Source organism: Caenorhabditis briggsae (genome assembly GCF_000004555.2).
Source record: "Caenorhabditis briggsae complete genome, chrX, whole genome shotgun sequence".
NCBI classification, from domain to species: domain Eukaryota; kingdom Metazoa; phylum Nematoda; class Chromadorea; order Rhabditida; family Rhabditidae; genus Caenorhabditis; species Caenorhabditis briggsae.
Window position 1 is genome coordinate 6,403,736 of NC_013491.2, and position 14,784 is coordinate 6,418,519.

A 14,784-nucleotide genomic window follows, 5' to 3' on the forward strand; every position below is an offset into this window, starting at 1 on the left:
AGAGTCTTGTAATATTTTTATTCCCTTTTCCCGCCCATTAGACATCTTTGGTCTATCTTATCTTTATCAGAAATCTCTTTCTGAGAAGATTTCAAGGACCAAAAAGCCTTTGATTTTTCATAAAAATGTGTCCTAGGCGTGTGTTAAATTGGGTCAATAGTCCAGTCATCGTTTTCAATTCTCCCTCTTTTCGTGTGTCTGGTTAAACAAACCATTTTTCTGTGAGCCTTTTTTCTGTCCCTGTCCCTCTTGACATAGGAATTCTTCTTGGTTCTGATTCGTTTCTTAATATTGATTTTATAACAAAAATCATTTCAGAAATGTTATCCACAATATTTTATCTCTACGGCAGTGTTATCACACTGGCCTACTTCTCAACAGTATTTTTGATTTTCTTTGGTCTGAGGTTGGTACCGTATCTTTTTTCTCCTAATTAAATTATTTATCAGTTGGGGAATACTACCACACTGGTATCTTCACGTGGTGTCGTTGATTCAGGGACACTTTCCGAGTGAGAGACATAAAATCAAAGTGAAAAGAGATGAAAATAGCAATGAGCAGAAGGTGAGTGGTGAACTTTCGATGAGAGCACAGCAACTGACACTATTTTTCAACTTTCAGGAAGACAAAAGTGCAGATGAAATCGCCGAGGAGCAGGTTAAAAAACTTATTGAGGTCAGTGAAAATATAAAGGGATTCAAAAATACATATATTAAAATTTTCAGTCCGATTTGGCTCCATGTTTCAACACTGCACACACAATACGACCAACATTATTAGGAATGATGCCAGAGAAAAATTGGACCGGTGCTCAAAAGAGCATTTTCTTTGTTGGCCTTTTCTTCAGGTAAGCAGTCAATTTCAAAAAAATGTTTTAAAATGATACCATGAACACAGGACGAAAATGTATCATACCGTAAAACCTGTGATAAAAGGATTCCTAATTTTTCACTTACAAGGGAACCATGTTTAGCCTTCATCTCAGAATTTTTTCTAAATTTGCTCATTATAGTTTCGAATACGGGCTTTCTCGTGATGTATTCGGTTTTCTGCACAAATTTCTAGAAGCCGAGAAAAGTCCATCTGAAAATATGATGTTTTTTTGGTCTCCTCCTTCCCTTCCACTTTCCCCCCTTTCTTCTAGAAATTTTCCATTTTGGAAGAAAAAAGCAACAGTGGCCGAGTGGATAGTGTGGATGAATAGTAATCAAAAGTTTGGAGTTCGACTCTGTTTTTGTCCATTTTCTTTTTTCTTTTTTTTTTCTTTGATGTTGGAGGAATGTTTTGCATTTTTCGAAAATCAAAATTATGTTTGCTCTATTATTTGAGTTGGGAAAAGCTAATTTCTGAAAAAATGATAATTTCTGAAAAATTCTTGAAGCTCTACTGAAAAGCCTTATCTACTCAAAATGTCAGTTGAAATCCTCCGATTTGATCATATTGGTTGCGGAACTGTGATAAATCTGTCAAGAAGTATGTAAATCTATGTTTTCACAAGATTTGAATTCTATTGGGCATACTTGTAAAATTCCGGGCCGGCCCGCCAAAGCCCGGGCCCGGCCCGTTACAGTATGCTATTGGGTGAATTTCGAAGGACTATGATTCATGGAAGTTTCGGAAGAAATCATTTATTTGGGATTTCAAAACGGATATAGTCTACAGAATCTTGTAAAAAGACTGATTTTATTATTTTCATGCGTTTAGAATTCATTTTAGCACATTTAAAATTTTTTCGAAAAATTGAAATTTTCGCAAAAGGGCAAAATTTTTTCAAAAAAAAATTTTTTTTTGAAAAATAGGAAACTTTGTCAGATTGTAGAGAAACTTTTAAAATTACGATTCACACTCAAAAAGTGCCGAAAAACGCTCATTAAATCTTTCAAAAACTCACTCCAATAATGAGAAATTAGTACTGAAATAACTTAAACAACCCATAAATCAATTTCTAGAAAATTGTGCAGAAAACCAAATACACCACAAGAAAGCCCGTATTTGAATATATAAATGAGCAAATTTAGAAAAAACATGGTTCCCTTGTTAAACATGGTTCCCTTGTTAGAGCCAATTTTTCTCGGTTCCTGTCAAAGATAGGGAAACGTTGTCGACTGGTAAAAAGTTTATGAAAATATCAAAAATATTTTGTCAGTTGTTTTCCATAGGAATTCAGATAAATGAGTTCAAGCTTTACAGTATGGGTAGCTATCACACGTTTATGCGGTATTTTAAAGGTTTTCGTGGGAGGTACTAAACTTTGAAGTCTCAAAAAAGTAGTTTGAATTTTTTCAATTTGTCTGAAAGTTTCGGAACATACTAAACAAAATGAGAGCTTCAACTTTGTAGTTGACAACTTGTATGGGAAATTTCAACAAAGCGAGATAAACAGTTTGGAAGTGGAATCAATTCCATTTCACTGCTAATTATTGTAATTTCAGCACTATTTCGTCTAAAAAAATATCACATCAGTATAGAATTTTGAGAACAATTTTCAATTTCAAAAATAAATCGCTCTTTGTATGTTGAGTATAATATAAACATTTCTAAACAATGGAAAAATTCAAGACTTCTCAAAGATTTTAAAATTGCCAATTTTTAAAATGTTCAAGTCTGTTGCTCGGTACAATTTATCTTCTGACAGATAATCAAAACCTGAAAGTTATCATTCACAATATCAGTCTTTCAATTTTCAGAGCATTTTTCCTGATGCCAGTGAGAATTGGTCTACTGCTCACTTCATTTATTTTCGTGGCACTTGCCGGACTTCAGACTGCTTTCAGAGTGAGTTTTTTCTCCAAAACCTTTTTTTTTAAATTTAAAATCATTTTCAGACTCTCTCGGACCATGAAAAAACCTGGGTCGCTATTGTTTACTGTCGCCTGTTCTCCAGCAGCATGGGACTTGTTGCCAACTACCGTTATCCCCAATTCAGGCCCAAGAAGCCAGGAGTAGCAGTTTCGAATCATTTAACCCCTAACGACATTCAAATCCTGTTTGCTGGAACCCCACACGGAAGCTCGTACGGATATGTGGTGACTGGTCAAAAGCACAAAGGAATTATTGGTACCAGATGTTTCTCTCAAAATTTCAAATTCAATTTTTTGTTTATTCAGGAGTCATCGAGCACTTAGTCGAGAAGCTTTGTCCATCTCTTTGGTTGGAGAGAAAGTGTAGTAATGATCGGCAAGGATTCCTGGCAGAAGTTTTGAAAACTGCAAAGCGTGAGGGTCCGGTGCTTCTATTCCCAGAAGGATACTGCTCAAACAACAGCAAGGTGTTGCAGTTCAGAAAAGCGATTTTCGAGGAGAATGTGAATATCTATCCGGTGGCCATTAAGTGAGTAGTGGATAGGATTTGAGAAATGATTTGAAATGTGCATTTTTAGACAATCCCCAGAGTTTGGCGATGGATTTTGGTATGAGGATGAATTCTTCCAGTATTTGGTCAGGACCATGCTCAATTGGGCAGTGGTTTATGATATACAGTATCTTCGTGAGTTATTTTGAACTATTTGAAATACAAAAAATAGAAAATGAGGAAATCAATCAAAATAAAAGAAAACTCGGAGCAAATCGGAAATATCAAATTTTTTTCCGAGCTCAAATTCACAATATTCTAAAATTAACAGTTTTTTATTTTGTTTCTAAAAAAATATCTCTTAGTTATCCCAACCGTAAAACCTGTGATACCCCACACATACCGTATTTTTTTGACAGGGCGCTCTAAACGTTTACATTGAGCTCAAATATCTCGGTTCCTATGAGAGATATCAAAATTATGTCAACTTATGAATTATTGACCACTATATCACCATAATTTTATCAGTGGACAGATTCTTACCATCTCTCATAAGAACCGAGGTAATTGAGTTCAAAGTGAACATACGAGATATTAGGCAAAGCGCTAAACCCACTGGGCTTCTATTAGTATGAAATCGGTAGTAATTTTCACCTATTTTTTTGGGTCCCAAAAAAACTTCAAAAAGTGGAATTAACAAAGTTATTATTATTATATCAAAAATGAACTCCATGTTCATTACTGTCAAATATTAGGTTGGCGGGAAAGTCTTTGTCACTTTTTCAATAGTTTATTTCTCAAAGAAAAAATAACCGAATAATTAATTATATTGTCCATCATTATCAACAACATGTCTCCAACGTTCCCTCAATTTATGGATTCCATTGCGGTAGAATCCAGCCGGGCGTGAGGCAAAGTATTGTTGAGTGCCGCTTCGACCGCTCCACGGGAATTGAAGCTTCTTCCTTCGAAGGCACGTGTCATATCGCCAAATAACCAATAGTCGGAAGGAGCAAGATCAGGAGAATACGGGGGGTGAGGGAGAACATTCCATCCATATCCCATCAGCTCCTGCTTCACTTGTTTCGAAACATGTGGGCGAGCGTTATCATGTTGATAGTACACTTTCTTGTCTTTCAGGGCCGAACGGTCGACTGCTTTCTTGAGGTTTCGTAGTTGAGTAGTGTAGAGGTCTCCAGTTATTGTTTTGCCCTCGGGCAGAAGTTCCCAGTAGATGGGGCCGTCCACTCCCCACCACACAGAGAGCATAACTTTTTTCGGATGAAGGTCGGGTTTGGGGACATCCTGTGGGCTCTCTCCTTCTCCAACCCACTGGGATTTCCTGTGGTGATTATCGTAGAAGACCCACTTCTCATCTCCGGTTATTAGCCGGTCCAGCCATCGATCGCCCGCGTGGAGAGTGAGAAGAGTAATCGAATCGTCGACTCGGCGGTCAAGGTTGGCTTGAGTCAGGTGATGAGGTATGTATTCTTCCAAAAAGTTTTCTCATTCCAAGAGACTTCAAACCTTCAAGGACTGTGCTATGGTGAACTCCGAATGTGACAGCTAGTTCACGGCTAGATTGAAATGGATCCGATTGCAATGCGTGCTTCAGCTTGTCCAAATCCAACTCACGGGGTCTCCCAGAGCGATCCTTTTCATCGAGCGAGAAGTCATCTTTTTGAAACGATGGAACCAATTGCGAATAGTATTGTAGTGAGGGGCATGTGTGTTGTACACATTCTTCAAGAAAGTTTCCGAATCCTTCATCGTGGTGTGAGATAGGAAGAGGTAAATCAAAACATGTCTGATGTGAATAGCAGTGGGAACAAACATATCGTTTCAATTACAGATGAGGAGCAGGGAAGGAAATGGGGACTTGTTTATATGGAAGGTTCTTATCACCTTGTTATTCACTAGAGTCGATATCATACACAGCCTCCATATACGAGAACAGTGATTAAACAAACAGAGTGACAAAGACTTTCCCGCCAACCTAATATGTTTCGCACGGAGCAAAACTAATCGGGTCACAAATGTGTGAAGGCATACGATTTTCGAGCATCTCTTTGTAATTTCGATTCCAAATATATCTTTCCAGATATGATCTACTCTAAATTGTTTCATTTTCAGCTATGGAAACGAGAAAGGAGTCCGAGAACAACTCGATGTTCGCTGCCCGAATTCAACACGCCATTGCCCGCGCCGCCGGAATCTCTCCATGTGAGCATGGCGGAAATTTGTGGTATAAGTGAGTTCTTTGCCAGAAATAGATAAAAACCGGAAGCAGTACATTACAGACAGGAAGAGAGGAATAAGATGAAGGAAGTCTTCAAGGCGCAGAATGAAGCAGCTTCTTTGCGGAGAAATGACAGCTCCGTATCAGAAACGAGCAGTGGAATTTCGAGTGGTGATGATTTTGAGAAAGTGGAGAAAGTGCAGGAGCAGTTTCAGAAGTTGATTACTGTAATGAGCTGAACCTGATCTTTCTGTTTTGAATTTTAAGAAATACAACCTGAAACGAGTCAATTTTCCAACTATTGAAAATGAAAATAAATATTTGATAAATATTTTTTACACACATGTGTGGACACTTCATCAGAGGTTATTGAATTTGGGAAATGCATGACTTGTTGCCTTTTTTTTTTGCTATAGCCGCTTCATCTTGGGCGAACAAGGAAGAAACGAACAATTCCACAATTCTTGTTGTGTTCCTCTTCTCCTTCATCCATCTCTTTTTCGTCTTTATTCCTCTGCTGGTCGGGATATTATCCTCTTTCAAACTACCATCAACTTTTTTTCCCTTCAAACTATTTTCCATTTTTTCTTTTCTGTTCCTCTCTTGTTTCTATTTTGTGTTTTACTATGGAATTTTTTTTCGTTTCGTTGCCTCTTTTCACACACAAATTTTCATGACTCACATAAACCCCATGGTGTTTTCGAGACGGGCCCTCGACGTCTCGACAATTTAACTCTCAACTCTTCTTATTTTGCTACTTCTGAGTGTTTTTCATCTGGAAATTAAGATGAAAACTCGTAGAATGTACATTTGGCAGTGAACGAAACAATTTTCCACAATCCTCGTGTCTAAAAAAATGTTTTTGAGGGTTGTTGAAAAGAGAACAAAGAGTTTTCCACCAACTGACACATTCATATGAATTTCGAAACTTTTATTACTACGCCATAATTTTGGATAAATTTGATTTTTTGGATCATGTGACTTAAGATAGACAAATTATTGAAAATCAAAGGTCATGGTTACTGTACTCAATAAATTTTCGAAAATAGCGAAATTGATAAGAGACACCAAACTTTGAGACTAATATAATACCTAATTTCGAAAAATGTTCTGTTTTTTTTCAGAAAAATAAATTAACATGATTCATTTTTTGAATATTGTTTTTATTTCTATCCGGCAAAGATGAACAGTCAAGAGATCAAAACATATGCGGAAAATAATCATTTTCGAGACATCTAAAATTTTTAACGGCACAAAAAGACGATCCCGCTGCTGTTCCGACAATGCGCCTTTGAATAAATCTTCGGCTGTAAAACATCAGTGCCGGACAAGAATAATCTTTATCTTCTGATTATTCCTGCCAAAGTGCCCATATCTCTTGAAAATATCTCAGTTCGGCTACTTGAAAGTTTTCGAAATGTGAAAGTTTATTTATCTTAGTCTCTATTGTCAGTCCTATGTGAGTCGGAGACTTTTTATGGTCCTTATTTGCTTGAAAAATTTTTAAATGTAGATTTCACATAATTTTTACAATCTATTCTCAGTTTATTATGCTCGAAATGTTCCCGAAACTCCCCCACACGTTCCCATAGCCCCAATCCAATTTTTTTTTCAATTTTATGAGCACTCCCTCGCTCACCCCAACGCATTGTGATCACTCTTCTCACTTTTTTGTTTCATTTCACACTACTTTTTAACCTTCTTGTTTCACACTTTCAACCGATACGAATTTCGTATCGCAGATTTGTATAAAACATCTTTCTGCCCAAAAAAGGAACAATGCCTCAACACAACAAGTTTAGATTGGTTTTACGTTCGTGTTCTTTTTTCGAAGTTTTTCCTTTTTTGATGTCTTCGATTTCAGGCTGCTTATCTTGACTTGGTAATTACTGTTCCTTAATCTATTGTTATATTTTTTGTTATGGCTAGTGGGGGCTTTCCGCGGGCAAATAAACAAAACCTCACTCTCCCTCCTGACAGTTACCTGGCAATCAGTCCACACTCTTATCGTCCGCAACAACTTTCGGGGGTTTAGTTGTTTGAATAAGACTGGGGCCGTCGAGTGTTGGTGGTGTTACGACAATGAGTGAAAACAAAAGCAATCGCGCCCCGCTGGACACTGACCGGGTTATGAGGGAAGAAGAGAGGGCACTCAACAACACACAAATACCTTCACACCCCCTATTTCTCGCTATTTCCTCGCTTGTTTTCGTCATTTCACGCGTCGCTTTTTTTTGCGCTTTTTTCATTCTGGCCTAAAATATTTTATTCCTTTTCGATTTACAGGTTACGAAGGAATCGTCTCGAACTTTGTCTCCCATGTAGCTCTTCACCAGAAATGTGAGTTTTTCAATAATTGAAAAGTGATAATTGTCAAAAATCTAAAATTCAAAATATTTTTAAAATTTTAATTTATTTCAGGGGTCACTCACAAAGCTCTGGGAAAGAAATCAACGATAATGACTTGTTTGTTTGTGGTGAGCATTTTTTTCAAACTTCCAATAAGCACAGAGCGAAAAAAGTTGGGAAGAAAAATTTAAAGTTGTGAAAAACTTTCAAAGTTGAAAACATTTTTTTCTCGAAATTTAAAAATTTAAAAAATATCAATGTTTCGGAAATTTCTTCAGTTTTCCCGGTTTTTAGCAAATTAGAAAAACAATTTTCTTGATTTTGATGAACTTGATGAGTTTAGGTTCTAGACTGAATGTTTCAAACTTTCAAGCCTCTTGAAATATGAACATTGGACATTTGACTGTCTAGCAATGAATTGAAATGAAACCTTTTAATTCAAGAAATTGTGGTTTTTCTGAAATTTCGATATTCCAAATTGCTTTAGTTTTCCCGGTTTTTAGCAAATGGAAACTCTGGTTTCCTGGATTTTGATGAATTTGGATTTTTATCTAATTTAAAAAATTTCAATATATATGAAAATGCCAAATTAAACTGACTAGAGATTGGCTAGAATAAAACCTTTTGGACCAATGTACAGTCCCTTTTTTGGAAAATTAGCTTTAATACTTTTGAAAAATTATCCATGATTCTAACTTTCACAGAATTATCCAGTTTTTCACGTTTTAAGGAAATTGGACATTTGAATTTTCTGGATTCCGATGAATTTGGATTTTTCGAACATTTCATAACTTATTTTCGAGTTTTTTTAAATACTTTTTAGAAAACTGATATGGAGAATCCATAAAACCATTAGACACAGTATTTCATTCTTATAACCTCCTTGACCATCTACACTATTTTTTGATCAATTGTCATGACACATTCAAATGTGATGGATCAAAAGAAGAAGAGATGGAGGGTTCACAATAGGGTCTGGGTAGTATGGATGACAGAAAACCATCCTAATGCTTTATGCGGTTAGTTTCTCTGATCCTCTCCACTGTTCGCCATCCTCTCGTTCGTCCGTTCATTGTAGATTCACGTCGGAACCCGAACGAGTAACAGAGGGTGAAGGAGAGAGAGCCTCGTTTAATGTCGCAAAACACAAGAGACTTGGGTGGGAGAGAAGACATAGTAATAGCTGGTATGAGGATGGATTTGCCTAGAGAGCATGAGAAGTGGCAGCAACGCAGACACAAGAGGTCACATCTCGTCCGTCTATCTATTCCCGGTCCCGGTACTGAAGAGGACACTGAGAGATCCAAATATGGCAGATATCGGTTCCGTCCATCTAGAATAATTAAATCAGTGTTTATTTTTTGGAATTTCACATTTTTTAAAAATTTCTTTTTCTAAAATGTTTAGCCTCGCTCGCATCCATCATATAGTTAGAAAAAGATAAAAAGGAATCCAGTTTTGATGTTCCTCTTCTTCTTTTTCCACTTCTCCTTCTCACCCCACCGCCGTTTTCCCGCCTTTTCGCATCCACAAAAACCTATCCAACTTGTTATTCCAATTCAATAAGTTTCAATGCCATATTTCGCTGTTATAAATGCTCGACCCTCATATTCTTTTCTATCCATTGACTTCCAATAAAACTAGATTTCGATCCATTCTTGGACAAATGGGGTCATTGAAAGCAGCTGGTGCTGGACCGGCTTCTGCAAAACGGGGGACGGCCCTCTCCGACATTCTTTCCAATTATAAAATGTGCTCTCTGGCACACTTCTTTCCCTTTTTCTTTTGATGTGTGTGTGGACCATTGGTTCTGGGAGTGGACACAGGACACTCGTTCTTCTTCTTCGTCTGGTCCAATTTTTATGATGGATTTGGTGAGACGAAGGGATAGGGTATAAGAAATGGAAAGCGTTCGTAAATTTATTTTTGGCTCTGGGGAATTTCCAAAAGGCAGAAGAAAAATGATTTTTTGAGAAAAGTAAACGAATATGGGTAGAAATGTGTTTTGGAATTTTTTTGAACGTAAAAGTAGGTCTTCAAGTTTTTTCTGGGGGATTTTGAGAGAAATGCATTAGGGAAATATATAATTTTAGATTTCAAATGCTTCAAAAACCTGGAACAGTTTTTATACAGTCCCGGTTGATAATGTATACAAAAACGTAATTTTCAGTTGAATTTTGGGAATTTTGACCATTTCCAATAGTCTGGATCTCGGATGTCAAGTTTCCTATCATTTTGAAACTTTTGAAGGGTGTGAAGCAAAGCTAGATTGGAAATTTTGCAATCACAGAATTTTTTGGAAATGAAATTCCTCGTTTTCAGCTATTTTCCGATTTCAGAAAGACACCCATTTTCATTGAAGAATTAAGGAATTTAAAAAATTCAAAATTTCCCAGTTTCCCTAATTTGTATAAACCTGAGATAACGACTTTAAATTCAATAAAACATAACAGTTTCAAAGTATCTGACGATGTACTTTTGAAATAGACACTCTGAACCCTTCGAACATCACCTGAATGTGACATTTCTGCCATTTGCAGCCGATCCAGTTGTCACACATCACATACCTTCCCCATTTCCCTTTTCTTCCTTTCTTTTTTGCATACTCGTAGCTGTATAATAAGCTACTTATGGAAAGTACTTGGGTCAAGTAATGCTGACTCTCTCTTCAATTCCTTTTTTCCCTTTTTTTGTTTTGTCTATTCTTTGTCGCTTCTTTTTTTCCCCCTAGATTTATGTCAAAGTATTGTTGTTGTCTTTTCTTTTTACTACTATCATAGTCTAGTAGAGCAAGTTGAGGAACTCGGGATGCTTTTATTCTGTTGGCTTCACGAAATGTGTAATTCGATAGGCTTGGTGGGGGTTTACAATTAGATTTTGACCGAATTGGTACTAATGGAAGAAGAAGTCAGACAGCTTTTTAGCGAAGTTGAGACGATTTTAGTACAGTTTCTTTAGATTCTTTCTTGAAATGTTTTGTTAGAAAATTTCAAGATTTCATAATTTCAAAAGAAACTACAATATTAATCCATCTTTATTTCCCCCAGTTGTTATTCCCCGGTGGCACCTGTTCCATAAGAAAGACATTTTCGGCCAGAAACTCTTCAAGAATGCTCGAACACGAAGCCTTTTCTCACCAATTCTTTTGCTCTCTCCCATTTTGCTTCTCAATTCTTGCTCTGGCCTTTCCTGGTGGACCCGTATTTTGTCATGCTATTCATTCTTAGTGGACCACCCGTCGCGTACAACTTGTCTTGTTTCGCAATACGCACAACATCTTCTTTTCTCTTCCCCCAACGACACCATCCGATGCGTCATTTGCCCCCTCTCCATCCGGTCAACTTTTGCCACTTGTACTTCTGTGTCTGACCACCATAAAATCTTTTGTTCTGCATGACATTTTTCCCAGTGAAAGAATACTAGTTTGGCTCATTTTTTAAATAGTTTTTAGATTGCTTTGGAATAAGTGAAAATGGTAGAATAGTTCTTTCAATATAGCTGCGTAGCTGAACTATTAAGCTTGAAATCATTCATTTTTCAAAGTTTGTTCAAAAGAATTCCATAGAAAATAAAATTAACGTGCAAATCAAAATTGTACATTAGATTTTGAATGGTCTGCTTTGAAGAAAATCTGAAATCGCCGTGAAACCTGTGATAGAAGAGCCGTTCTCATGTTTGACTTTGAACCAATTTATCTCGGTTCATATCAAAGGTATACAAAAGTTGTCCACTGATGAATTGTTTATCATAAACTTATAAGCATTTTATTATCTGACACATTTTTGATATCTTGCACAGGAGCAAAAATAAAGTAGCTCGAACTTAACATTGTGTGGTCCTTCTATTACAACGATCATGTTTTCTACAATGCGTCCAATAAGAGCTCGACGGTGGAGCTCTTACTTGCACCCGTCTAACACTTATCGGCATTTTTGCAAGGCAATCGTTCCTCCGTATCCACCGTCGAGGTTCTTCCAGCATACAATTATAAAGAAATCTAAAAATTTAGGGTATTTGCCAATTTCTATGAGACACCTGGTTTTTACGTTTCCAGTACAAACACGGGCTGAAAAGGAGTTTCTTACAAAAATAAGCAAGAAGCTGAGAAACTAGCAACTTTGAAGAAAATTCTGAAAATGCAAAGTTTTCAATCTAGCTCTGTTTTACACCCTTCAGCATTTTCAAAGTGGCTGGAAACTCGACAGCCGAGCTCCAGACTTTTGAAAATGATCAAAATAGCCAAAAATCGGCTGAAAAATATGTTTTTGCGTGTCTCATTGACAGGTACTGTATGTGATTTAGCCAAAAGCTGTTTGTGAAAGTTTCCTTCTGTTTTTGCCTTTTGAAATCATTTTCTTTTTGAAATCATTTTCTTTGAAATTTTAACTAAAAAAATCAGATTTCAGAACTCCTTGGCTCTTCGAAGAATAAATCTTGAATTTTTCCCTCCAGTTAACTATAATAGAACTGAGGCCAGAAGAAAAATGACTGCTTAACAGCTGATATGTTTCTCTCTTATCAGAGAAGAATGTTCTAACTACTCTCTCATTTCCTCTTCTTCCATTATTATCTGTTTCACCCAAGTGTGTTTGAAGATCATTGAGTTGAAAAAGAAAGACAAACCGTAAAATAGTGGGAGATGATCTTCGCGCGAAGGGAAAAAATTCGGCAGCGAAAATTGAAAGATGAAGGTTAGTTAGATAGAAAGGAACTCTTTGACAAGAGCCCAGAGAGGTAAAAAGCGAGGGCGAGAGCATAACCTGTGGCGGGGGGAAGGCGAGAGAAAAATGAAAAGCAGCGGGAGGTTAACGTTTGGGTGTGGTAAGCTGATGTCGAATTGGCCTGCTTACCGTTAGTGCGTGCTATTTCGTTTGCCTTTTCTTCTTCCTCCCATACTGTCAATATGAAGCCTCTCTCTCCTCCCTCTCCTAACAGTTATATATGAGGCTCTGCTGCTCTTTTTCTTTTTTCTCTGTTTCCACCCATAATACCGGTCGTCGAGGTGCTCACTTGTAGCTCGACGTGTTCGTCCTATTTACCAGTTATTACAAAAAAGCGAGAGCAGCAAAAATTTGCTAAAATTAGATTCATTTTTGTGCTTGAGAATCCCAGCAGGTGTTCTGGGATTTCGCTTATTTAGATATTTTCTTTTTGTTTATACTCCATATTTCATTCTTTAGTAAGAGTCAGCCTTATAAGCTGAGCCGAAGTTTAGAAGTGGCTCGAAACTTATAAACATTATTTTTGGCCGTTGTTCTTGGTCGGTTTCTATTTTTGTGAGTTTTCGAGTTATATTCCAGCTTTTTGTGATTAAAGATTTTTTCTGTAATTTTAAATACTTTTTTTTTTTGCTAAGTGAAAGTTTCTCAAACCATCAAAAACATGCAGTACAGTTGATTTTCTGCCATGTTGACCATTTTCAGAAGGTTGGGATTTGGTAGTCACGTTCCCGATTTCTCTGAAATTTTTGAATGATGTAAAACAGACATATTTGAAAATTTTGCACTCACAGAAAATTTTCAAAATTGGTAGTTTTTTACCTAATTGCCGATTTCTGAATTACACTTGTTTTTCACATTTTCAGTACGAGAACAGGCTGAAAAGGAAGTTTGTCAAGAACCAACGAATATCAGAAAAACTGTTAATTTTCAAAAAATTATGTGAGTAAAAAAAATGTTTAATGTAGGTCTATTGGTATCTTGACAACCGAGCTCCAGACTCCTGAAAATTGTCAACATGACCGAAAATAAATTGAAAAATCCTTTTTTGTATATCTTATTGAACGGTACTATATGTTTTTGGAAATACTTTTCTCAGTAATTTCACTGTTAACCCCAACACCTGAATTCTGGAATTCTAATTATTCCCTATTCCCCCTGTCTTGTACTATCACTGGTTTTAGTGCCACCAACCCTCCCATCCAAATTGTTTCAATTTTTAACCGCACTAGCATATATTTTACGGTCGTTAAGTGTTATCTTACTCCTTTTTCCCTCTGTCATTTCGTTTTAGCCAGCCGTTTGACGCCACTGATAACTAGCAAAAAAAAATTACTCACCATTTTGAAATTTTTGTTAAACTTTCTGCTTTGTGTTGAGTGACCTTAAAACGTTCCGAAGACAAATCATATTTTTTGCAGAAGATACTGTCTTTGATCGGCCGGTGGCGAGTCCGAAAACGGAAAACTCGAGCAGGCTAGCCGAAGAAATCGAACGGAGCAAGAGTCCGACAGTGGTTGATGTAAGTTTTTTTAGCTTTAAATTAAAAAAAATATTGATAAAAATTGACTCGCTTCAAAAATTGCTAAATTTCGTGCTTGTAAGTTAAAGACCCGGCCCGCCACGGCCCATGCCCGGGCCGGGTCTGTTCGAAAGAACATTTTTCACTCAAGACTGCCCATTTCCATTTGTTCTTGGGATTAATGAAATTTCGAAACAACCACAAGAAATTTCAAAGGTTTTCGATGAATCACTTTTTGCTAAACTTTTGATTCTCTCACCGATCACTCTGTTTCCCCGGATCTTACAAAAAACACTGTTTTTAGATGTTCCGTCCGACGTTTGACACTTTTCGACCGCCGAACAGTGACAGCTCGACTTTCCGTGCCAGCCAAAGCAGGTATGTTTGTTTTTCGGAAGAAAATTTTTCGTTTGGAGGAGTGTGGTGTTCGGTTTTGAAAAGTATGGATCAGAAATTTCCTTGGATTTTGGGGCATAAGTTCTTTGAAAAAATGCGATTCAAATTTTCAAAGACACATGAAAGACAAAGCGAACAGAATTAATTCGAGTTCAGTTCACAGCTAATCGTTTTGCATTTGACTCTTACTGCTCTCAATGCTCTTTCCCCAATGAGAAGGACCCCCTTCTCTCATTTCTCGTTTCGAATATATTAAGGGCTTCCTCGTC

The 14,784-nt window shown here is 36.9% G+C and overlaps 3 protein-coding genes across 3 annotated transcripts; all 3 read left to right on the top strand.

Annotated features, from left to right (window-relative positions):
- Positions 1–320: 320 nt before the first annotated feature.
- Positions 321–5,769, top strand: CBG04511 (the record flags this gene model as incomplete). Its single annotated transcript, XM_002644098.2, has 10 exons — positions 321–406; positions 450–564; positions 622–675; positions 726–847; positions 2,688–2,775; positions 2,826–3,057; positions 3,108–3,330; positions 3,380–3,486; positions 5,425–5,542; positions 5,592–5,769. The coding sequence occupies 10 exons, from the start codon at positions 321–323 to the stop codon at positions 5,767–5,769; spliced, it is 1,323 nt and encodes a 440-aa protein (XP_002644144.2).
- Positions 5,770–5,912: 143 nt separating this feature from the next.
- Positions 5,913–6,769, top strand: CBG27574 (the record flags this gene model as incomplete). Its single annotated transcript, XM_045239272.1, has 2 exons — positions 5,913–6,248; positions 6,728–6,769. 2 exons carry the CDS (start codon positions 5,913–5,915, stop codon positions 6,767–6,769), a joined length of 378 nt encoding a protein of 125 aa, XP_045098318.1.
- Positions 6,770–14,423: 7,654 nt separating this feature from the next.
- On the top strand, positions 14,424–14,682 carry CBG27575 (the record flags this gene model as incomplete). Its single annotated transcript, XM_045239273.1, has 2 exons — positions 14,424–14,505; positions 14,642–14,682. 2 exons carry the CDS (start codon positions 14,424–14,426, stop codon positions 14,680–14,682), a joined length of 123 nt encoding a protein of 40 aa, XP_045098319.1.
- Positions 14,683–14,784: the final 102 nt, after the last annotated feature.